Source organism: Rhyacophila brunnea, unplaced genomic scaffold, assembly GCF_057557595.1.
Source record: "Rhyacophila brunnea isolate RB1 unplaced genomic scaffold, BYU_Rbru_1.0 scaffold_13, whole genome shotgun sequence".
NCBI lineage: Eukaryota > Metazoa > Arthropoda > Insecta > Trichoptera > Rhyacophilidae > Rhyacophila > Rhyacophila brunnea.
In genome coordinates, this window is record NW_028232785.1 from 8,967,914 (window position 1) to 8,994,074 (window position 26,161).

Here is a 26,161-nt window from a genome sequence, read left to right on the forward strand (position 1 = left end):
GTTTTAGTTCAAATTAAGGGTACTCATACAGTGAATTATTGGCGAGGCCCCTTGCCCCCCCTCCTGGGTGCGCCACTGATCGTACCTATATTTGAATCCAAAACATGGACCTAATTAGTCAAGCAAATGTTTAATATACAAAGCATTTGTAAACAATCTGTAAAGAAACCACTTTATGAAGTAATCGGATTGGAGGTAGGTTGTTAAGATTCGACATAAATAAAACACACTAATCTTTGTCAGTCAGACTTATTTGTTTCCATTGAAATAAAAATATAATATACAGATGGTGCTGGTCAATTTTTAAAATTTATAAAGGGTACTTTCGTGGACTTCCTTAATAAATGTAAAGTAGGTTCGATATGATTTTGAAAATGGAACTATGGCGAAACCTGAGCTTGTCCCTGGCTCACTGTAGTCTTATAGGGTCACGGCTAACCGTGTAGACCGTTGTCAGGGCAAGCAAGACTACTGTGCTGAGCTGATTCCAAGTTCGGCTCAATGATAACTGATTGTTCAAAGCCGAGCATCGCCTTATATAGCGAACTAGGCGGCCTCTTTCTCGCCGTCCAGGTGATAACGTCGGTGCGCTTCGGTGGGGGACGCCAGGTAGCAGGGACGCGCGATGGTGGGGACGCCCGCGCTGACGTCACCGATGTGCGAGCGAGAAAGTATTCGGAAGCCGCGCACTATAAATTCAATTAAACCCTGCCTAAACTAAACCACAATACGTAGTTAAGGTATGCTATGGGAGTTCCGAAAAAATAATTTACATTTTTTCTGTAGGATTTTGAATAAAGAAATTTTCAAACAAAAATAATTATCATTTATTTAGGTTTTATTAATTTTTACATCTTTCTACATTAGCTATGCTAGGCGTCATTCAAAATTAGAATAGGTCATTTTATATATTATTTTCATATAATCATTAGCTTTGCAAGACACATAAAAATCATGATACTTAACCGTGTTTTTATCAGAAAATGATCATTTTGTGGGATCTCAAATTGCATAAAGATGTACATGACTCTACATTTAAATAGGTTTTCACCTCAATTAATACTTATACATTGATTGAAGACCTATTGTATAAGAAATTACAATACATGGCCTTACGAATGAATCATTCTATGTCTTATCATATTACTAGATTTTAAACATGAAAAATCACAATTTTCGCATTGAAATGGCTTTTCACCAGAATGTGTCATTTTGTGTGATTTAATTTTACTAGATGTTATACAAGAGTAATCACATTCATCGCATTTAAACGGCTTTTCCCCTGAATGTGTCATTTTATGTATTTTAATGCCGTCGGACCGTTTACACGAGAAATCACATTTTTCGCATTTAAAAGGCTTTTCGGTGGAATGCGTCATATTGTGTTTCTTCATGTGACTAAATTGTCTAAACGAAAAATCACACTGTAGACATTTAAATGGTTTTTCACCAGAATGAGAGATTTTATGCCTTTTCATATTACTAGATGAAGAGGATGAATACTTACAATCTGCACATTTGAATGGTTTTTCACGTGAATGTGTCATTTGATGTAGTTTCACGTTGCTATATAAAGATGATGTATAGTTACATTCTGCACATTTAAATGGTTTTACACCCGAATGTGCCATTTTATGTAGTTTCAAGTTACTAGATGTTATACATGAGTAAGTACATGTATCGCATTTAAATGGTTTTTCTCCAGTATGAGTCATTTTGTGTGATTTCATATTAGATAATTGGATACATGAGAAAATACATTGAACACATTTGAATTTCTTTTCACCAGAATGTGTCATTTTGTTTGATTTCATCCTATTTTTATGACACGCTTTGTGAAACTTCAGTAGATCCAATGATGGATAAAAATTGAAACAAACACCGCACACAAAATTTTGTTTATAAAAATTCATCTTTTCTATCTTTATAATAACTACTAATAGCTGAGGGTTTGTGATGTTAGATTGTTCTTCATGACGTTTACCTATGCAACACACTGCATCTGTATGTGTTAACCTGTCATTATATTCTTCAAGATCTTTTTTTATGTCCTGGCGATCTATCTGTAGGTCTATATTACGAATTTGCACATGTCCCGACCTCTTCCAAATTGATGTGTGCCTTTTGACTTTTGACATGCCCTCAGAGATCAACTAAAAAACAATAATATTTAAGAATTTCACGTTTTATTAGGTACCTATCTTAATAGATTTGACTATTCAATGGATGTTCTTCTTTTCTAAAACTTTCGGGCTGGTTGCATGAGTCAACTCAAAGTTTGGTCGCCAAAATTAAAACGTATCTATATATTTATGGATATGAATAAGCAGTGGGTAGGAGAGGTTATAATGAACAAGACTCAAGGAGGATTGCGTGCTTGAATAGCCACTGCATTGTCGAGTGGCTGGATACTTCGGTGTCGGAGACACAGGTGTCCTGTGTGAAACGGGCTATAGAGTTACGATGGCACAACTTTGTTTTGAAATTCGAATTGCACACAATATATTTCCTACTAGTATTGTTTTCGTAATGTTCTATTGTTTCACCTTTGAAAATAATACAAAGCTGCAATTATACACTGTGAATAATATTTAGGTATTTATTCTACATTTCAACCCTAGACATAACAGTGGCTGCGAATACATCAAACAGATAAACACAATTTCCATAATAGTACCTATGTACGGTATTATTATATCGTATAAGTAAGTAGGTACCTGATTAACTAGCCCGCTTTTAGAGTAAGAGCAACCGGGTTGAGGGTCTTCGTAATGGATTTGGTGTATTGTGCCTTTTACAGATTCGTCCTTGAAGTAAACTTGGTGAGAATCAGTCTCTGGTTTTATATTGCCAGGGTCCGTTAAGGGGTTCTGAAAAAAGGATGTTAGTTATAATCATGGGCCCCACATCGTGAAGCGGGCCCCCCTACCTATCGCTAAGAATAAAGACAGTGTGTACGTGGTAAAATTAATCTCTATATTTAGTATTTAATTGTAAATTTTAATAAAACATCCATTCGAATGATGGAGATGTTAAGTAGGTATTGATAAACAATTAAAAATTGTATCGTATAACCACATAGGTAACTTTAATTCATTGAAAGGAAATAGCTCCGCAGGCGACTTTTTTTACTATTAAAGCAAATTTGTGATGTGTGTTTATATCACTTATCTGGTCGATTCACATCGCCGGGCTCCTCCTGAGCCCTGTCCCCTAGGCTATAGCCCTATCAGTCCCCCCCCTTGTTGGGGCCATGGTTATAATATATCAAAGCACCATTTAAAAGCATATCAGTGATTTTGACAAGCACATGAAATGTGGCGACCAATTGTATCCATTTTAACAGGGCCGGTCGTAGTGAGTGTGAGGCCTCTAGGTTATGATCGCGATTATTATTTAAACTTATTTTCCTTTTCTACGTAGGTACTTTTTTAAGTGGTAAAAAATTGAATGATTTCTTGTGAATGGTTTCCTTAATTATTTTACGAGACACCTAATGATTTCGTAGTTGTTTCAATTTTAGATAACATTGATAATGATATTTTACTTACAACGTTAGATACCTAACCTACACATGCGACACTCCAAAGAATGACGATCGAAATTAAATGAATCCGGGAGTGAGACCGGCAAGTTTAAAGTGAGGCTCCGCGACAACGTGGCAGCTATGCAGCGGAACCTCACGTTAATACTTTGAACCTGAAGACGCACATGCGCGTAATGACCAGGCGGCCGATCGATGTAATTAACGTGCATTTTAAAGGTGCTAATTAAAAAATCATTATCTACTCAGCAGTCAATGCGTTAAACTTGTCGGTCTCTAGTGATGATGTTTAAAGATAATAGTTAATTATTAATCTAATCAACTACGTATTGATATTAATTCCCTATGGCTGTTCGAAGATATTATTTACGCCAGGGGTTTTTAACCTTTTTATACCTACCGCCCACTTTTGTATCTCTTTAGTAATAAAATTTTCTAACCGCCCACCGGTTCCACAGTAATGGTGATTTATAAAGTAGGGAAGTAACTTTACTTTATAAAATTTATAAAGCAGAGTTACAGCAAATAATAATAATTACTTACCAAGTACTTTATGTCAGACTTTTGCTAAGTTCATTCTGATTCCTGATTCCACAAGATATGAGGTAGGGAAAGGTAAACATAAACTGAATATCATTTTCCACATATTTGGAATGAGACAAGCACTTTTTTATTTTGCCATAGGTGTAAATGAAAATGTTTTTAAAACCCCTACCGCCTACCATGAAAGCTGGAACGCCCACTAGTGGACGGTAGGGAACTGGTTGACTACCCCTGAACGCGTATTTCGTCAAACGTTAGGTAAGTATAGGTCTGTTAGGTATCGAAAGTTGAGGCGATCACAGATACGAAAGATTGTGTGTATTAGTGTATTTTTGAAGAACACAGTATTCTTTTACAGGGTGTTCCTTTTTTGAATCAGTTCATTTTTTTTCCTGAATCAAAACAAAGAATCTCCTTTTTTAAAAGTCGATTTAAAAATTTGAAACACCTGTTTGTAAACAATGCGTATGTGTGAGTAGGTATTCTGGTCGCCTCAACTTTCGGCAAAGCGTCAATTACATTGAGCTACTTTACGAGCTGTTTGTTGGCGAATTTACAATCTGCCTGTAAAGTCGCCCAGTGTAATCATCGAATAAGCTAACAAGCGGATTGTAAATACTCTACCGAGAAAAGTTTAAAGCCGTTCTACTTTACACGCTACACGCCGGCGTGTGGGCCTACTGTAGCAGTAAAACGCAGTAGCAACCTCCCGGTAAAAAAACAACTAAGTTCTGTCAAAATAGTCGCTGGCTTGTGGCTTCTCAGCGAATGGAAAGCTTTGTGTGTCATCATCATAATCGCAGTAGCTGAATCACCCGCTATTAATTTCGCCAACAAACAGCTCGTAAAGTAGCTCAATGTAATTGACGCTTAACAGACCTATATATTGTAGACGATTATTTGGTAGGTAGGTACCTACCTAATACATTTCCAACCGTAGAAATTTAGAAAACCTGTAGATAACTTAACAGCGTACGTGAACAAGGCAACAAATAAATGAACAGTTGCGTTAAATTTTCCTAATTGGTAAAAACAAGTACAAACAAGTAGGTACCTACCTATCTATCTATAATTGGTACATATTTTTTGGAAAGACTAACCTCAAAAGTACGACTGGCATCGTCGGTACTCTCTTGTTTTACATAAATGTCGACAACCGGAGTGTTTGGATGCAATATTGGAATATTAAACCAATGCTGACTTCCTGTATCAGATTGGAATTCATCAGGTTCACGTTTTACATCCATTTTAGTTGAGGTGTCGTTGTAAATGGCGCAGTTTGACGCAGTCTCCAACACTCTCTAATGTCATAAAAGTACCTAATGATACTTTTTGACCAATACTTCAATACCTAAATTCATGTCAATACTTTTCTTCCAATACGAACCGATACCTACTATTTCTTTCGATCACGTAGGCCATGCTGTCCTCTGTTTATTTGAAGATAGGTAGAGTACCAATAATTATATGCTTCATAACTTTGCACTCCGGCTATAGGATGAAAATGATGTAGGTACTAACTTATGTAATATAGGTATTCTAAAAATATTGTTTTTGCATAGGTAAGTAGGTAGGTATATTCTTCGTCTTCTTTCACCCTGTCACGTCCCAACTTTGGGGCATAGGGCAAGCACAAGCTGGCGCCACTTCCAACGGTCCATCGCCAACTCCTGCGCCTCCCGCCATGTCAGACCTGCAGCACCTAGGTCATTTTTGTAGCACCGCTGCAGGGTGAGGGATGGCCGGCCACGGCGATGGAACCCTTCAGGCTGTGCCACAAGGGTACGAAGTGCCGCACTCTTTGGCGGCATCCGGAATACATGTCCCAGCCACGTAAATCTTCTCTTCGTGATAACTTTTATTAGTATATTAGCTGTCTATTTATATTTTATAACTACGTCATATTAGGTATATTAAAACACGTGAATATCATTTGATCTAATTTGCAGTGACGTCCCGTGGGGTAAGGCAGATTGAGCGTCGCCTGGGGGCGGCAGTTACTCGAAGGACGGCAAATCGAGGAGAATCGTTTGGTATACGTGTAGAAATAGCTACGTAAACTTAGTAATAACGAAAATATCTTTCCAACAAAAAATACGCTCACTGGTTGGAAACAAAAGGTTTAACAGGACTTGTTTTGTCGAGTTTGCGATGCCTAGTTTACTTATGTTGTCCGTCGACGTCATACAAAATACTGTATAAAAAAAATGGGGCGACATTTTGGCGCTGCCCAGGGGCGGCATTTTGTTTAGGGACGTCACTACTAATTTTATGCGATGTAGGTAGGTACCTAATCACGCAAAGAGGCGTATCGGTATAGCAAAGAGTGCAAAAAAACTGCAAAGTTATAAAATGTATAACTACTCTAATAATTATTATTACTTATTACATTTTTATCTTTACGAGATTCAGTTCAGAGCAGTTTTATTATTTGTGAGTAAGTAGGTAGCTATTTTTTTATTACATAAAAATATAAGGTGGTGTTATTTTAAGTTCTGTAAATCGCGATGAATTATTTTTGTAATTTCAAACAAAGGTGTTTACCACAGAACGTATTAATAAAATACCTATAATTCTGATAGGCTATACCCAATACACATTTTGACGAAAAGTCTTGAACCTGTGAGTGTCCTACGAAAATTTACCACACATTTTCGACGTGAAATAGTGTGTGTTGTAATCTTCAAATCACTAATATTGAATGACTAAACTGAGAGCAGTTGTCAAAACGAAGGACAAGCTTATTATTGATACGTGTTTGTTTATCCCATATTCTTCCATACTCGAGATCGGTTACCTGTTACTCCACACCCGTTAGGTATTTCAGATCTTTACTGTGATCCAAAAATGGCGTCGGGATGACTCTAAATCGATGACAATATAACGCTTCGTTTGATCAGTTACTTATATTACGTTTAATAAATTTATTTTCTTTGTAATTTTATGTACCTAGTACAAATTACCAATCATTCTATATGCTCCGTCTGGAGGAAAATAATATTTTAATGGTTCCTACTCATCGGTATTAACAAATCGTCCATCTATATTTAATATTAAAATATTTTTATAATCTTATAATGAACTAAAGAGTTTACATACCAAAGTATCGAAGTCCCTTTAAAAATATTGACTTTTCAATAATTCGATACTTTTAAACATTCCTAATACCGATGAAGAGGATCTACATTATACGTGTTGAGTTGTCACAATAATCTTTCGTGATCGAAAGGTTTTATTTCCTTAAAATGAACGTGAAACATGCACCAGGTGACGAAACTGATGCAGAAGAGCAGCATTGGTGCAATGTGCCCGTAAAGCAAGCGAATAGCCCAGAATCCAAAACCTATATTAAGCAAGAGAAAGTCGACGAAGAAATTTGCCTTTTTGAGGTTAGTTTTTTGTATATATTATTATTTGTCGATATTCCTTAGTTTTTACTTGATTTATCCAATACACACACGGAATCTTGTATGTAGATCTATTGATCGATCCGGTGTCGCATAGGAAGACCGCGCACAATATCTGCCGATCTACGTAGCGACCGTCGCACATAACCTTCGAAACGTACAGATGTCTGGATGCGGCGATCGGCGAGCCGGTTTAAGAATGACCAATTCGTAGGTGTTTGCATACGTCCTGGCGTCTTCGACTCGCAGCCCGAGAAGCATGCAACCAAGGCCTGAACAAAAACGATGCATGAGTGCGAGTGAGAAAGTATTCGGCACCCTTACAATCTCTGCGACACGTGCTAGAGTAAGATAAAAGGTCTACATATCTGTGAGATAGTTTCCAAAAGTATCGCTATCAAATCGGAGCGAAACGCTTCACATAGCGTCGATAACTTGCGAGCTCGAGTTGCTAAAATTGATATTTTTTGTGTTAAACATAAAGTCAATGGTAAATATTTTTAGTTAATTAAGTAGGATGGTTCTGTGTGACGTATTAAAATGTAGTAGCCATACTGATAAGCAAGAAGATGGTATTACGTTTCATAGGTAAGTTGATACATGTTCGTGATAATTTATTTGTATATTATTATATATTTTAATATCAAGTGACCGTGTTTCTTTAAAATAACTTAAATTATGGATATCTTTACCTAATGGTTACATTTTGACCGCTTAAAAATACTATATAACTTAAAAAAATAGAAAATTATATTTTAATTCTGAGCGTCTAGTGCGAGCACTTTGGGCGAGCACTAGCGAAATGGTCTATGGTCTCGAACATTTGTAGACGAATGCGTTCGCTCGCCCACAAACCAAACGCAAGGCACGCGGCTTCATTTAGCAATGCAACGGGTCGCGTCTAGATGTATCTATAGTCTTAGCATGCAACAGTAGATGTTGTCGCATTGCACCAATTTGCGGAAATCTATTTGGCAACGTGTGTTTTGTGAATAACGATGACGTATTCGACACTTTGCAGGCGAGACGAGTTTTGATGTGAGAGCCGGCTTAGAGCCCTGCGATTGAGACAAGCTACAGCGACTTGTATTATCCGTAAAATGTAATTGAATATACGTCAGTTCGCGGTGCACGACAATAGGTTTTATGCATCCGTTGCGTGCAATGACAATAATATATGGACGAAGCATCTGGAAAAAAAAATGACACTCACTTTTTTGTCGGGTCTGCCGAATGGCATAATCTGTTCTAACGCCATTACAATAAACGTGATATTGCTATTATAAATTTCCGATGCTTTTTGTCGGTCTGCCGAATGGTTCGGTTCGTACGGGTTCGCTCAAATGGACATTGACGCTAGAAACACTGTTCTAACGCCATTACAATACAGGTCGATTTTTTCGATCTGCGCATGCGCAGTAGAGCGATAATGGCTAACCTGTCCGCAAAATAACGAACGAACGAATTTTCAGGTTGACCGATTTTCACTACCAGCTGTCAAATAAATAATATGACAACATCGCGTCTCGCTCACTCTTGAAGAATAAATTGGAGAGACAGTCAGCACCTTTACGTGTGAACAGTTATTGTCACGATAGTTTAAAACACGTACTATCAGTGACGTCCCTAGATAGAATACCGCTCCTAAGCAGTCCTTTCGTAAGTCCAATATCTACGAAATAATATGTTGTATGGATACATTACTAACAAAATATCAGAGTAATAAGGACGTCGGAGGGCAACGGAAGTAAACTAGATATCGCGAATCCGACAAAACCAGTGAGCTGATTTTTTTAATGGAAAGATATTTTCGTTAATACTAAGTTTAGGTAGCTATATATTCAAAATGATTTTCCTTGGTTTGCCGCCCTGCGAGTAACTTCCGCCCCCAAGCGACGGTGAATCTGCCTATTCCCACGGGTCGTCACTGCGCACTATTGCTGCCAGTAAATCCATGCACGTGTACAGGCGCTACAACTTACTAATGATTGTTCACAAATTTCCTACCGTTTCGTTAGTATTGTTGCAGCGAAAAATGTGGAAACAACGGCCGTAAATATACCTACACCAAATAAGGAAGGCTGTATTGGCCATGTGTGAAAAGTCTGATTTATTTTGAAATAATGTAATATCTCATTATTTATTTTCAGGACCCTACAACAAAACCGATGTATATAAAATCCGAGAATGGTGTTCAACGAGTATACGTCAAGGATGAGTGTGTTGAAGCTACGATGCCTCCAATCAATTATGAAGATTCGAAACCAGGTTGCTCTTATACGGAGTGCAGACCAGTAAATGAGGTACTTTTATTTGAAATACTGTACATTATAACAGTCTTGCCAGGGTATCTTCACTTGTATCCAGTGTTGCCAACCGTACTATTATTATAATATTTGTACTATAATTTTGTTCCGCGTACTATGTACGATATAAAACAGGTATTGTACGCCCAAAATACTATAATTTTGAATATCGGAAAAAATATGTAAAAAGTACTAAAATTTCGATATTTCCGTTTGATAAATTGGTGCAAAGTACTATAATTTCGCAATATAAGAAAATTTAGAGAACTTGGGAAAAACTGCTCGTAAAACGTAAAAGAATCCCTTGACTTTCGGTTTAAAATGAAATTTCTTGAATTCTTCGGTAAGTATTTTTGGTCGAAAAAGATACCTAAATAAAAAGGGGTCTCGGAGTTTCTCAAATTCACCGTTATTTTTTTTTTCTGAGAAACAAAAAATATATACATTTTCAACAGATGACAACGCGTACTATATTTTTTACCAAAATACTATAATTTTGAAGGCTCTGTACTATAATTCCACTTTAAAAACATGGCAACACTGCTAGTATTACTGTCTTACAAACTCTCGTGTTTGCATTTCATTGGATGATTAGAAAAATGGACATTTAAATAATTGATATAAACAACTTAGGTCGAAAAAATGTTATCTACTTAAATTTAAAAACACTGAATTTACAATCAAAATTATATTCCCAGAAATCAAAATTGGTGTTGTATATGGTTAATAATATACAGTGTATTTAGGTCATAATATAATGCTGGACACTTTCACGGTTGTTTGTTACTGCCAAAGGTTGATAAGTATCGAAATCATGTTATGGAGTAATTGCAATTTGAAACTTTGACTTGCACTATAAAATTAGGCATAATGATAATTTCTTTGTGCTTGTTCAATATAACGGATGGCCTTCATTCTTTTCTAGCATACATCAGTAGCGCACCCAGGGGGGGGGGGCAAGGAGCCTTGCCCCCCCCCAAAAACATTGAAATTGAAAGCCAATAGATTAGACAAATAAAAACACGGCAAAAAAATGATTTGAAATTCTCCAGCACCCTCCTTAAAAAAATTTCTTAGATTTTAATTTCTAACACAACAATTTCGAAACACTAATGTCGGGTTTTTTTAGAAACTCAATCTCTAATGGAAATGTCAAAACATTCTCGGTGTCCACCCGAATTCCGGAGTGGTGTACACCAGTGGCGCACCCAGGGGGGTCAAGGGGCCCTGGCACCCCCTAAACATGAAAATTAAGAAAGCCAATAAAACACGGCAAAAAAATGATTTGTAATAATTCTCCAGCACCCTTTTTAGAAAAATTTCTTAGATTTTAATGTTTTTTTTTAAGTTTTTTTAGAAACCCAATACCTAAGGGAACTGTCAAAAAATTCTCGGTATCCACCCGAATTCCGGAGTGGTGTAGGTCATGGCTGGGAAGGGCTGACAGTGCTCTAGCCTGGGGCCCAGGTTGTGAGGGGCCCGACGTGTCGGGTTGACCAGATAAGTGAGATAAACACACATCATAAAGTAGCATTAATAGTAAAAAAGTCGCCTGCGGTGCTATTACACTTCATGCCCATGAACATTTTCAATTACTTATATAATTGTGCAATATATTTTTTGATTATTATGTGTCGATACTCGACAGCTCCATTATTAAAGTAGATGTATTAAAAATCGCCAATAATTCACTGTATAAGTACCTTAATTTGAACTAAAACACAATTTGTAAAACGTTAATGTAGTGTTTCAAACTGAATTTAATCTTAGCGGTAGGTAGAAGGCCCGCCAAATATCCTAGCCTGAGGGCCCGTTTCAGGATGTGGGGACCATGGTATAGGTACACCGAGTGCGATAGACAAAAGACCGATAAACGAGAAATTAAGCTGTGAAGAAGAAAAAGAGTATATGGGACTAATTTACATTCTCCTCATTGGGACCCCCCCCCAATATTAAATCCTGGGTGCGCCACTGGCATACATATATGACACATGATCTGTTGTTAACTCTAAATCGCTTAATTATCGACTTACCAAATGTTGGCAGTAACCCCACGAATTCGTAATATGTGTGTACTTTTTTCTTCCTTCTTTCCTTAACGTTTCGTCATAGCAACGTTTGCTTTCGGTCTATCAAAATTCCTTTCTACATTCTTAGAGCAGCGTTCGCGTTTATACGCCTAAACTACACGTCGTCATAATATGGCGTCTGCAAAGAGCCGGAAACGTCAAGGAAAGAACACGTGGTGGAGAACCCCTTAATCTATAATATTACTTACGACATTAATAAGTAATTGTTAATTATAAGCCTGTTTAATGGGCCAATGTGGTCTTCTAATATAATAACGGTACATGTGTAGAAACCAATTATTTTTGTTTATGTTTAGCGTTAGTAATCTGATTTAATATTTTGTTTCTTTTTTTAGGTTCTCTCTGACAGCACAGTAATAGTTAACTCTGCGAATCTCGAATCGACCTGGTGCTTGTCAGAAGTGAAAAAACCTTACTGTGACTTGGATCAACATGGCGTTAAAAAAGAAGATGGTGAATCCAATGAACAGTTTAATAATACACACTGTCCAATCAAACATGATACTCGACGTAATCCCGAATTGGTTGCCATTATAAACTTGCAAAGAACCCATTTTCACGATAATAATTACGTCTGCAGTACTTGTTTCAATTTTTTTGCGTCGTTAAATTTACTAAATATACACAAAACATTGCGTACAAATTCAAAAAATAAAATAATTACTAACATAGCTGATAAAAAACCGTTTAAATGTACTGATTGTAGCTATTCATGCATACAATTATCTACTTTGAAGTTACACAAAGTAACTCATTCAAGCGAAAAGCCATTTAAATGTGATGACTGTAATTTCTCGTGTAAACAGCTTAGTAACTTGAAAACACACAAAATGACTCATTCCGGTGAAAAGCCGTTTAAATGCAATGAATGTAATTACTCATGCATACAATCTAGTTACTTAAAAATACATAAAATGACTCATTCAGGAGAAAAGCCATATCAGTGTAGTGAGTGTGATTACTCATGTTTACAATTCGGTAACATGAAAAATCATAAAATGACTCATTCTAGTGAAATGCCATTTAAATGTGTCCAATGTGATTTCGTATGTAAGACATCTAGTAGTATGAGTAGACACAAACTATCACATTCAGGTGAAAAACGATTTAAATGTGATACGTGTGAGTACTCTTGTACAACATCCGATAAGATGAAATCACATAAATTGACACATTCTGATGTGAAACCATTTAAATGTAGCGAATGTGATTACTCATGTATAAAATCTAGTAGTATGAAATCACACAAACTGATTCATTCTGGTGAAATGCCATTTAAATGCGATCAATGTGATTTCTCATGTAGAACATCAGTAATGATAAAAAGACATAAATATACTCATTCTAGTGAGAAACCATTCAAATGCGACGAATGCAACTACTCTTGTATTATGTCTTGTAAGATGAAATTACACAAAATGACACATTCCGGAGAAAAACGATTTAAATGTGATGAATGTGAATACTTATCATTAACATCAGGTGGCATGAAGTCACATAAAATGAGTCATTCTGCAGACAAACCATTTAAGTGTGACGAATGTCAATACTCGTGTAAAACATCACGTAGGATGCTATCACACAAGATGGTTCACTCTGGCGTAAAACCAATTTCATGTGGTGAATGTAATTTTTCATGCAAGGCATCTAGTACCATGAAGTCGCACAAAATGATTCATTCCGGCGTAAAACCATTTAAATGCGAAGTGTGTGATTTTTCATGTATAACATCTGGTCACATTAAATTACACAAAATGACACATTCTGGTGAAAAACCATTTAAATGCGACGAATGTGATTTTACATGTGTACAATCTAGTGGCTTAAAAAAACACAAAAAAACTCATTTAGTTAAAAATAATATACGATAAATTAATTTAGGTTACATTCAATAATATTAAGTGCTATTTGGTGACAAAAATTAGAATGAGAGTATTGCAAATACGTCACATCCGCAAAGAAAGACCTCCAGGGTAGAATGCAAGAACTCGCAGATGTCAGTCAAACGGTCGGCCTAAAGATAAACGTCTCAAAGACAAAAGGAACTGTTTTTCGGACCCTGCGATTATCTGTATTAATGGCACCCAACTACAACAAGCAGCTACGTTTATCTCAGACAGCAGGTGTCCATAGACGGAAGCATGTACGATGAAATTGCTGGCAGAAAAAAGCTGGGGTGGATTGCTTTCGGACGTCTGAATAGTATCTTCAAGAGTGACCTACCATTATGTCCTAAGCGTAGGGTGTTCAACCAATGTGTGCTACCCGTGCTCACGTATGGCTGCGAGACGACGACTCTCAACACGAGAGAAGTCCAAAGGACCGTAAGAGAAATGAATGGGTTAGGAATCTGAGAGAAGTACGCGATGTAATAGACGTTGCCAAACAACCGAAATGGAGATGGGCGGGGCACATTGCTCGCCGTCAAATGCCGTCATCCAGTGGTACCCAAGAGGCACAAAACGGCCACAGGGTCGCCCTAAAAGCCGCTGGATTGACGAACTGGTAAAGTTCGGCGGAAATGCGTGGCAGCGAACGACACAGAATCGAGAGAGTTGGAAAAAGCTTGGGGAGGCCTTCATCCAGCAGTGCATTGACCCCGGCTGATGATGATGATGATACTTGACTATATGGAAAGCCCAGCCAAACTGTCTTCATACTTAATATTAGAATCATTATGATGGCATCTACAATTATTAAGGACCGTGTCCCACGTAAGTTCCCCTATACGGTCGACAGTGCTAAAGAAAAAGTTTTGCGTATTGAAAAGTATTATTGTGTTCACAATTCATTACTAATAGATATATCAAAATGATCAAATTGACATTATATATATATATATATATATATATATATAGGTATATATATAACACGACAATAGGTCATGAGGACCAATGACAGTAGTAAGGTGTAATAGGAGTATAATTAGTAATATAGGTGAAACAATCACAAACAACCAGGATTTGATAAAATCACATTAATATTGTGACCTCACCGGTGATCGAACCTGGAGTTCCCCGATGAAAATCCTGCGCTATACAAACTAGACCATGAATGCCTTCTAAAAACTTTCATTCAGCCTTTGTATTGTTTTGTAAATTGTTCTCCGCTATTTTAATGATACACCACACAATAACATAAAATGAATGCGTAATTTTTAGTGTGTAATGCGAACGACATCAACTCTATTTTCAATTATTGTCTAATTTGACTTTAGAATAATATTTTTAAAGGTGGAACTAACTGCACAGAATACCCGTGGAAATTATTTCATGCTTCAACATTAAATAATATAAAATTATGCATTGGTACCCATAGACACGTCTTACCTCTATATTATTATGGAGGGATCGGGGAATTTCAAATTGCACGAAAATTATGCATGTGCCAACATTAGTGTTCGTCATAATTTTCTACGGTGTTAAGTCATGGATCCTGAAAGCAATAATTGATGCCTTAGAAATGTGGTGTTAGCACCAAATGCTTTGTATTTCTTGAACAAGGCGTAGGATGAATTAGTCAATCATCCAGAGACTACAGATACAAGAAGAAAGCCCTCGACGTCAATATGTCTGAAACAATTTCTGAAATTTTTGGACACAATGTTCGGTGCGTGGTTTTGGTAATCTCCAAGGTAGGTGAAGCAGACGAAAATCTTCGGCACGCTGCAGTGACTAAGTAACAGTCTTCACTATGCCATGTGAGAAGCAGAAGGTCGAGGTGGGTGGAAAGTCTTGGTCGCTCAAAATGTGACAAAATTTCAAGGTTGTCACGATCCTCAGTCGTGAGGAAATGATCATGAAGATATACTTAATATTGCTTACTGCAAGACACGTCATTATAACGTATGTAAATGAATTACTTAGATGTTCAATAATTTATTAAAGGTTCTTTTGTTAAAACAATATGGCTTTGATTTCTCTCGTCTCCTTTTCTATTAACGTAATACGAAAAACTTGTCCTTATAACGGAGGGGTCTATTACGATTTGGCGCCAGGACAACTGGACGCAATGGAATTCGAAAATAAATAGACGTTAGGTACTTATTGGTACTTTAAAAAAATATTTAATATTTATATGATTATATTATGATCTAATAGTTGGTGAGAATGTAAATATGCAGACGTAAATAATGATTTAATCGCGCCTATGTTTAAGGTCTAACGAAAAAAGAGTTTTTTTATTTTATATAAAGCCTTAGGCATTGTAATTATTCTCAATCCGCAATAAAGAATACATTATGTTAATAGTAAAATGAATTAAAACTACCAAGTAGTAGACAGAAACTGATTAAAATACCTCGTTTACGTTCTGTATACGTGACTACGACAGTGCGGCGTCCAATTGTCCGACGTCCAGTTGTCGCATTCCCATCACAGAGATAGTCGACTCTTGGAATGTCTAATACGTCTTAGGGTAAGGCCATGTCCAGATGGCGCTTGTCTCACCGCGCTTTACGCTTGAGTTCTAAAATGTGCTAAAAATGCTCCCATATAACGCGTTTCATTTGGCAGTGAGCAGTGCGAGAATAGAACTTGACAACTCAATCGTGATATAAGGTTCCTTATAGATTTAATATGTCGCGGTATATTGGCAATATATATTCTTGGCAGTAAACGAGGTAGGTGACATAATTCATTTTACTTCGAGCGTCGAGCTAGTCGGTTGATAAGAAAAAGTCTTAGGCGTAAAACCCACATAACGCAGCGAGTGGGGCAATCGCGCAAAATTTCACAAGTGGCGCGTAAATCATCGAAAATACAACGTAATCAAATATGCCAGCGCACACTGGATTTGACGACGCATTGTGCCCGCCCGCCCCATGATTCACCGTTGTTTGGCTTCTCAGCGGGACGAATTAATGAAAATACAACGTAGTCCATTCATTGAACACGGCAAGCAAAATCACGCTTCTGGAAGCGTCGTCGATAGACGGGCGAGAAGGCATTATTTAATAACAGTGAACTAATATTTTTATTGCTTTGCTATGAGAGACGCTGATAATAATAATTATTTTGTGCTTCTTGAGCCCCTTATTACATAGGTGAAGGGTAATGCGCGGGTGGGAGGGGGCCTACTTCGTAGTGAGCGCACCGAGCGTCGCTTTGGTGGGCTTTCTGCCTTAATGCTAGAACGCAGTCGTCGGGCGGACGGCGGTGCAGCAGCGGCATGCGCAACTCAAACGTATAACCGTGTGTAAAATGTTCGTAGTCGGTGTATTTTGTTTTGGCATATCAGTAGGTATGCGAGAGGCGAGATACTATGGCGACAATAATATTGCCGACAGTTTCAACAATTAATGTTGCGCCCGTGTATTGAATACTGTCTAGTATAGTAAAATCAAGCTTATTAAATATGAGCGAAACACACGTTTGGTACTCACGCGACATGCGTCATCTGAATAAGCACTAAAATTAGAGTTGTAAAGTCTGCATGAGTTTATTAAGTAGGTATGGTACGAATATAAAAGTCGTACAAACTACATTTAGATAAGATTACTACGTGCTGATGGTCTGACATGGCGGGAGGCGCAAGAGTTGGCGATGGACCAAGGGAAGTGGCGCGAACTTGTGCTTACCCTATGCCCCAATGCTGGGTCGTGACAGGGTGAAAGAAGATATTCTCTTTATAGAAGATAAACCATTGCGCACTACCAGAAAATGCTATTCTGAAGACCACCGGCAACCATTGCTGGCAAGTACCTACACAAATTGTTTATCAATTTGTGTCTGTCAGGGTATGGACCTAATATGTTGAGCAAGTGGCTGACATCTGATAGTTAACAAAAGGTAGCTTCTAAAGAACGAAGCACTCTAAAGTAATACCCAAAAAACCTTTTATGAAAATCTCTTGCGCTAGGTATTAATATAAATTATGGACCAGAATGCTGGACAGTGGCATAGACGTCACAGACAAGGAACGATGTCGCACAAAATTATCAAGGTGTTCACACTTAGCCGAAAAACTATGATTGAAGGCTGACATAGATCGTTTGACATATTATTACCTACCTATATTATAATATGACAGTCTATGACATCGTACCTATTTACACTCTGTGACACGACTCCAACATTTGATCATCGATTTTATATACCTACCACGTTTTTAAATTTTCTCTTGAATCATATAAACGTGACAATTATTCTATGACGTAGGTATTAATAAAAACTTTTTATTATACTTGATAGAAATACCTACTGAATAAGAATAAATAGAATACTGAAGTGTCATATTGATTTCCATAGTAACGCTCGTATAATATATATTATAATTTAGTTGCTAGGACCCCCTTAGCAATCAACAATAATAACTTTCCGTACAAAACAGAATTAACTGAAAATGAATTCAATTCTGCTTAAAAATGGCCATAAGTATTACAATAATGCATTGTTATTCGAATTTGACTTTGAAGTCCTTGAGATAGGGTTTGCTCTTTCTTCTTCGCGTGAGGATATATTCTACTAATTTATTTTTCTTTTTCTTGTCGTTGGTCATTTCTCTGTTTTCATTTACTGGTCATACCCGCGCGTCTGTTTTTTATGTATAAAGTTTGGCATCACTTTGTTCATTATGGATTTGACTTCTTACTTTGTTTACGTGTTGCTTCTGACAGTTCATTCTAACTATCAAAATAATTATCTTGGACGAACGTTAAGTGATCAGTGATTATGGCGCAACATCTGAATGACCGTGAGGAGGATATTCTAAAAGCAATGGACACCAGACGGCGCAGCAGAACTGCTACAGGAGGAAAAGTTCAACGTACCAGCGTCGATTAAGATGCTGATGTTTGAGGTATCCTCGTTACGTACCTTATTTCAGCAGGGGGACCGGCAAGGAGTGGCACAACGCCCAAAAAACAATTCTTGGCGGCCCCTACGGTCGTAGAGTTAGGTCTAAATGACAAGTTGCGTCGGTGCGACCACTCGTGATCAGCTAACCATCTGACGAAAAGGACCATCGCGGCCCTCCAGAATGCGATTTTTTCCCAACGGGACAGCTTCTGAAAGGGTATGCAAGGGTTAGTGGATTGGGCAACTAATCCTCAAAACAATTGGTAAAAATAATAGCCGTAGCCCGCATACCTTTTGTGCGGATACCACCATTGGTAAGTCCTTCTTTACTTTTACGGAAAGATTTTCAAACGCAACAATCAGCAGCGGTCACTCTCCAGATCGAGGACTTAAAGAACTCAGGGGTTCTAGAAGAAGCGGGTCAAACCCCTGGTTTTTCTCTTTACCCTGTTTCTGATCAAGAAAGAAGACGGGGCCCTATGCCCTGTTTTCAACCGAAAGCGTTTGAATGCGTTCCTACAGCCAAGGCCATTCAAACTAATTCACCATTACGAGGTTCCAGCCGTCTTACAAACAGAAGACTGGCTAGTAATAATAGATCTAAGCCAGGCGTCCCTCCAGGTACCAATGGCTTCTCAACATCGTCGATTCGTTCGACTACCCTACCAAGGGGAGCTCCTACGATTCACGTGACTCCCGTTCGTGCTGCCAACCGCTCCAATTATGTTGGCATCCCTGACCGATTGGGTCGCCGAACGCCTACGAAAGAATGGCTGAGAATATTCACTTACCTAGACGACTTCTTAGTAGCCAACCAATCCGAGAAACAGTCTCGATTCAGGTGGAATACAGGATAACCTTCCTACAGTCTTTAGGATGGTTTATAAATATTAAAAGATCCTGTCTGAACCCAAGCCAACAATGAGGGTCCCTGGACATCACGTAGGACACACACAACAAGCGGGGGTTTCTGTCGCCGGAGAAGTGTGTAGCACTCCGTCACCATCAGCTGCTAATGCAGGTACAAAAAGGCAGTTGGTCCCCCAGACAGGCACATATCCAATCCCTTCTGGGGCGACTCAACCTCACATCCTACCTCCATGAGGAAGGTTGCATTGCCGACGGCTACAACGCTCCAGTCATCAATATGGTCGAGGTCCCATCCTCGCCAATTGATGACGATCCCACCACAGGCCCAACGGGACATCATGTGGTGGCTGTAGGCGATAGGATCCTCAAAGTTGACATAACGCAGGAAAAGGCAGTTGGTCCCTCAGACAGGCACATATCCAATCCCTTCTGGGGCGACTCAACTTTACATCCTACCTCCACGAGGAAGGTTGTATTGCCGACGGCTACAAAGCTCCAGTCATCAATATGGCCGAGGTCCCATCCTCGCTAATTGATGACAATCTCACCACAGGCCCAACGGGACATCTTGTGGTGGCCCTAGGCGATAGGATCCTCAGATTTGACACAACGCAGTTACAAAAAGGCAGTTGGTCCCTCAGGTAGGCACATGTTCAATCCCTTCTGGGGCGACTTAACTTCGCATCCTACCTCCACGAGGAAGATTGCATTGCCGACGGCTACAAAGCTCCAGTCATCAAAATTGTCGAGGTCCCATTCTCGCCAATAGACGACAATCCCACCACAGGCCTAACAGGACATCATGTGGTGGCTCCAGGTGATAGGCTCCTCAGAGTTGACACACATCAATCACCTCCTGACGACAGACGCGTCTGACACAGGCTAGGTAGCCCAACTGAATGAACACACCTATCAGGTACGTGGAAACAAGACCAGTTAGCATGGCATGGCATTCCAACAGGAAGAAGATGTTTGCAATTCAATCTCAGATACAATCAATCATAGGATCAGATCTGCTTCTGCAGACAGACAACAAAACAGTGGTGGCATACATCAACAACGAGGGCGGCACAAAATCTGTCACCCTCCCAAACCTATGCCGACAGATACTAGTATTTACCAGTCGAACCAACATCACGTTTACTGCACAATACTTCCGCAGAAATTACAACTGCGTGGCAGATCATCTCTCCCGCAGACAACTCATTCCCGAATGGCACCTCATCAACACCGCAACCACCCCCCTGTTTCAAAGATGGGGTGTTCCCGAGGTGGATTTTTTCGCAAGCGAAACAGCACATGTCATTGCAACGTATGTGTCACGAGACGTTACAGACAGTGGCGCGCTGTTTCACGACGCCTTCAGCCGAGTGTAGGACTTTAGATTGGCGTGGATATTTCCCCCACCAAACATCCTTTCACGAGTCCTAGCGCACCTGAACTCAGCAAGAGGGAAGTACTCACTAGTGGCACCAAGCTGGAAACAATGCTTATACAATGCCTCACCTACATACGACACTAGTTGGTATGGAGACCAACGGTCCACCTCCAAGGACCCGGGACCTGTCCCTTTAACTATGGATAATTTCGGGTGGGGTGGAAATAACATCAAATTGAATGGTGGAAGAAAGGGCACTTCTTACTTCCAGATGGCGGCCTTCGACTCTAAAAATAAACCAGCTTGGAACAAATGGAAGACAATGACATGGGTAACATGAACCTAATGGATCATAATAGCCCTCAACCAATGGAATTGGCCAGATACCTAGGCTACATGCACAACATGGAGGGTTTGTCGTACATAACCATCCTGGTGCATAAGTCAGCCATAGCCACATTTTGCAAACCGATTATCATTGTAGATATCAGCATCAACGTGGTAGTACAACACAATATGTTACAGGAAATTTCGGTTATGATAACTGAAAATATGAAACCCATCAAACCACCGGTTTGGGATCCAGGACGAGTGGTAGATCATCTTAGGAAAACAACACCGGTGGAGTACAACCTATTCGAAACCTCTCGCAGGACAGCCACCTACTCGGCTGCTTCTCGCATCGGGACGAAGGGTTCATGACCTCACACTACTCAGTAATAGTAGACAATGGATTAGTGGAAAAAAGTGGCCACAAATTGTATGGCCAATGTTTGGCTCAAATACAGATACCGCCAAGCATCGTCAATCGGAATGGAAGCTAAGCGCTTCCACGTGTCAAAACATCGACCCAGTATTCTGGTTACGGAAACTCGTCTGCATGTCAAACCCAGGGGTCGAAATGGACCGGAACGCACCGGAGCGCCGTTCCGGTTCGTGAAATCTGTAAAGTTATCGCCCCGTCTCGTGGACAAAATAATTTGACCGTCCGAGCTAGATATGCCATATAAAAAAAAAAAAAAAAAAATCTAGCACACTTATGTTTATAAAATACACATAAAATTTGATAACCATGTTAATTTTCGAGCGCTCCGGTTTGTAATCTTTTCCATTTCGAGCGCTGGTCAAACCTAAAGAGAGGGGAAGGTCGGTATATTTCGGAATTATTTATATCTTCAAGAGGATCACCAAAACCAACCACCAGGACAGTTATAGGGAATTGGATATGGTCAGTACTGTTGGAAGCAGGGGTACAAGAACCACCAGGTAGTGTCCGCTCAGTAGTGGCTTCCTTAAACTGTAAATATACCCAATAGATGATATTTTAAAGAGAGGTAACTGGCGTAGTGAGTCGACATTTCACGACAACTACCAGAGAACGATGGATACACCACCATCAGAAGGGGAAAAGAACCCATTAACTTCTCTATTCAACATATACATGGAAAGTCACGATGGTCTATACCTCGTCAATGAATCATTGTCACATACAGGAATTTGGCATACCCAACACCAGGTGATAACAAACAGATATCTCAAGGACTTCAAAGTCAAATTCGAATAATGAAAGGAGTTTTACCTACCAATAAAACTCTTATTATTCATGTTGACTTTGAAGTCCAGGTAACTTCTACCTGGTTCCTTGAGTCATATCATAATGAACAAAGTGATGCCAAACTTTATACATAAAAAACAGACGCGCGGGTATGACCAGTAAATGAAAACAGAGAAATGACCAACGACAAGAAAAAGAAAAATAAATTAGTAGAATATATCCTCACGCGAAGAAGAAAGAGCAAACCCTATCTCAAGGACTTCAAAGTCAACATGAATAATAAGAGTTTTATTGGTAGGTAAAACTCCTTTCATTGTCGTGTTCTGATATATTCTAAAAGCTTCAAAATAATATGTCTAGCTAGGGAAGTTAGTTAAAAATCTTGGACAAACAAGAAAAAATCTGTACGAGACAAAACAGGAATACGAGCTAATAAAAACATGGTAAAATAGGATTGGTTTAATATCACCCCAGTTCATATTACACATTTATTTCGTCTGGCAATACAAAAATGAATCGTGTTACGTGTCACTGCGTAGTTAGATAGTTTTGACACATCGACTTGAGACAACGTGTATAATAATTACAAACTTCAAAACAGTGTTTTTATTTATCAATAGTAAGTATTTTTTAAAACAAAATAATGTAATCTTATTTGGGCCTTTTTAAATGCCTAGTTGGGCAGTAAAAACCATCCCATGGCATCAATAAATCTATGTTTGTCCGTTAGACTTGTGCTTAACGGTTTGTTTTTTTTGTTATATTCGCGCACCAATTGCCATTAGGTTTCCGATAGGTATTATATCGCATGACAATGATAAATGTAGGACAACCAGTAGCGTGCCCATAGTGTAATGAACGGCGTCTCCGAGTTCGATACCCGGTGTTCACATAATACATAGATACAAGTAATTTTCTCAATTCTGGGTATTTCTGTGATGCATTTGCCACTGTAATTGAACATTTTTAAATCTTGTGAATTACCTATTCGTTGTTTAGGTTGCGTTAAGTTTTCTTTGCCAATTTTTCTACCTAGATCTCGATAATTTACCCGGAAATGTAATAATTTTACAATCATGACGCATTCTTATAAATCATAATAATAATTATGTTATTAAGAGCATACTTCTGTGAAACGGCAAATAATTTTCAGCAATAGGTGTCGCGTTGCTTATGGGCGGCAGTTACTCGAAGGGCGGCAAATCGAGGAGAATCATTAGGTATATCTAGAAATAGCTACCTAAACTTAGTAATAACGGAAAAATATATTTCCATTTAAAAAAAACAGCTCACTACTTGGAAACAAAGTGTAGGTATTAATTATTAACATACAAGGCTTAACAGGACTGCATTTTTGTCATATTCGCGTTGTCTAGTTTACTTCCGTTGTCCTTGGAGTTTACATCATTAATTACCAGCAGTGACAAGTGCAGATTTTCGAATTATAGGTAGGTACAACCGTGGACTCGCAATATTCTATATTGAAGCAAAGATGGCATTTAAATTATATTTAGTGGTATATATTTTATAAGTAACAAATTTCTTAGATATTTTAGTCATGAAGGGATGTTAAAAAATACTGTATAAAAAATGGGACGGCATTTTGGCGCTGCCTAGGGGCGGCAATTTGACAAGGGGCGTCACTGAGTGGACATATTACGCATTATTCGATAAAAACGAAAAAAAGAAACGACACGGACATTGACAACATAAAAAGAGAATTTCAGTGCGTCTTTTTTACTTATCGACCGCTAAAGTGATAAATATTATCATATTTATGTATTGAGGTATTATAATCGTTACAATAAGTCAGCCGTCAAAACAGTCAATACTATCTATCTCGCTCTAGAGTTAACACAGCCAAGAGAGGTGCTGTTAAAACATAGCACTTAATGTAGCAATTGCAACTAATTTATTATAATTGTTACAATGAGTGCTAATATTTTGATACAAACCTACCCTAGATAGCTGCCTTAGAGACCAAGAAGCAGTCTTGTGTAAAGAATAGACCCGCTGGGAACCCTAATTCATTATCATATCATTCTAGGCTGTGATTATATTTTTTTTACCTATAAGTTCTCGTCCTACTGTAGTTTCGTAACCAAGGCATATCTCCGATTCACTACCTATTGTTATATACTTAACTTTTTATATACTTACCACGTTTTTAAATTGTCTGTTGAATTATATAAACTTGACAATTCTTATTTACATTACCTACCTATGAAATTTGTATTTTTTTTTTTTTTACAGATTTTCCTGAATTTTAACTCTTCTTTTGTGGTCACACCCGTTTGTCAACTTATCGATAAACCAATCGCAAGCCTGGTAACATTACACTGACTATTATCAGAGGCGCGGTAAGGTAATTGGCGCGACGATCAGTAGTGTGAGGTATTCCAATTATTGTGAAGTCAGCTGCACGTTCTTCTCCCTTGATTGAGGCGATATCAGAACAATGGATAAAACCTGGCTAGCTGTATGCCGTGTTTACAACCGGTTGGCGTCTGCCGTCATGTCAACTAATACACGGCCTTCTGGTTTAAATATAAACGATTTGCCATTGGAAGTATTGAGTGAAATATTCACCTATTTGTCATATGAATCTATTGTGAAAGTTAGAAAAGTATGTAAACGTTGGAAAATGGCATCAACAAGTCGTCAAATATGGAATCGGTTACATATCGATTTCGATTGTTTAGAAAATGACATTATGTCAACTTTAATTAATGATCTTAATGGAGTCTTTTATTTAATAAGATACTTTAAAATCCATTTTATTTTTAATGATGAAATATTGGAATACATTTTATGCAAATCTCCAAACATACATACTTTATATTTGTCACGCTGTGAGTTAAATTATAAAATGATTGAACACATTCGCTGTCTCGGTGCCTTGGAATACTTGGTCATAACAATGAATTCGTATGGCGATGATATCCCACCGAATTGCGATATTGACTTCCGGTTTCATCCATTATTAAAGTCTTTAGGACTACCAATTGTCGGTTTGAGTGATTTAAATTTCGAAGGTCTTCTCCTATGTAAAAATTTGGAGCATTTAATGATTGATGAGATAAAAAATGTCTCTCAAGAAAATATTTTACAACTATTGAACCAACAGAAGAACAAATTGAAGACACTGACGTTGTTCGGTGGAGAAGGGTACGATGATACCCTTTTGCAATACATTTCAGAATGTTCTAGTATTGAGAGATTAATAATTAGGAATTGTGTTAGGATGACAAATTTAGGTCTGAAATACCTAAAAAAACTCCGTAATATAAAGGTCCTAACATTGAGATGCAATGATATCATCACCGCCGACGATTTAATGGACCTATTTCATAATGGTCACTTGGAGCAATTGACATGGCTTGACTTGCAGAATATTAGAAATGTCGAGCTATCGTTATTGGAATTTATCCCAATTAAATGTCCTAATATCACATTTCTTAATCTATTTGGATGTCCAGTGATGGAGAGAGTTGAAGCAAGAGTGATACTAGCAAGAATACTTCCAACCTTAAGTGTGAATATTTGTTAACTGTTACGCACAACTACCGTCTGATAACAATAACTAACATAATAAATACTGAAACCCATTTAAAAAAATGGTGTTTGTACTTATGTACGCTCGTTAAAAGTTGTACTTTGGCGTAACAAAA

General features: G+C 38.2%; 1 protein-coding gene and 2 long non-coding RNA genes across 3 annotated transcripts; 2 read left to right on the forward strand and 1 right to left on the reverse strand.

The window, feature by feature from the left end:
* Window positions 1-238: 238 nt before the first annotated feature.
* LOC147076373 (uncharacterized) lies at window positions 239-5,371 on the reverse strand. Its single transcript, XR_015069287.1, has 3 exons — window positions 5,188-5,371; window positions 2,718-2,870; window positions 239-2,153 (listed from the first exon to the last, which is right to left on the reverse strand). It is a non-coding gene; the product is annotated as an uncharacterized LOC147076373 (long non-coding RNA).
* A 1,910-nt stretch (window positions 5,372-7,281) lies between these two features.
* LOC147076374 (uncharacterized) lies at window positions 7,282-13,743 on the forward strand. Its single transcript, XR_015069290.1, has 3 exons — window positions 7,282-7,476; window positions 9,645-9,797; window positions 12,226-13,743. It is a non-coding gene; the product is annotated as an uncharacterized LOC147076374 (long non-coding RNA).
* Window positions 13,744-24,803: 11,060 nt separating this feature from the next.
* On the forward strand, window positions 24,804-26,161 carry LOC147076375 (uncharacterized). Its single transcript, XM_085940252.1, has one exon. It carries the CDS (start codon window positions 24,949-24,951, stop codon window positions 26,038-26,040), a length of 1,092 nt encoding a protein of 363 aa, XP_085796378.1. The 5' UTR covers window positions 24,804-24,948; the 3' UTR covers window positions 26,041-26,161.

Bases quoted from the DNA above. Each gene is read 5' to 3' on its own strand.
- LOC147076375 (XM_085940252.1), top strand. From the start codon at position 24,949: ATGGATAAAACCTGGCTAGCTGTATGCCGTGTTTACAACCGGTTGGCG.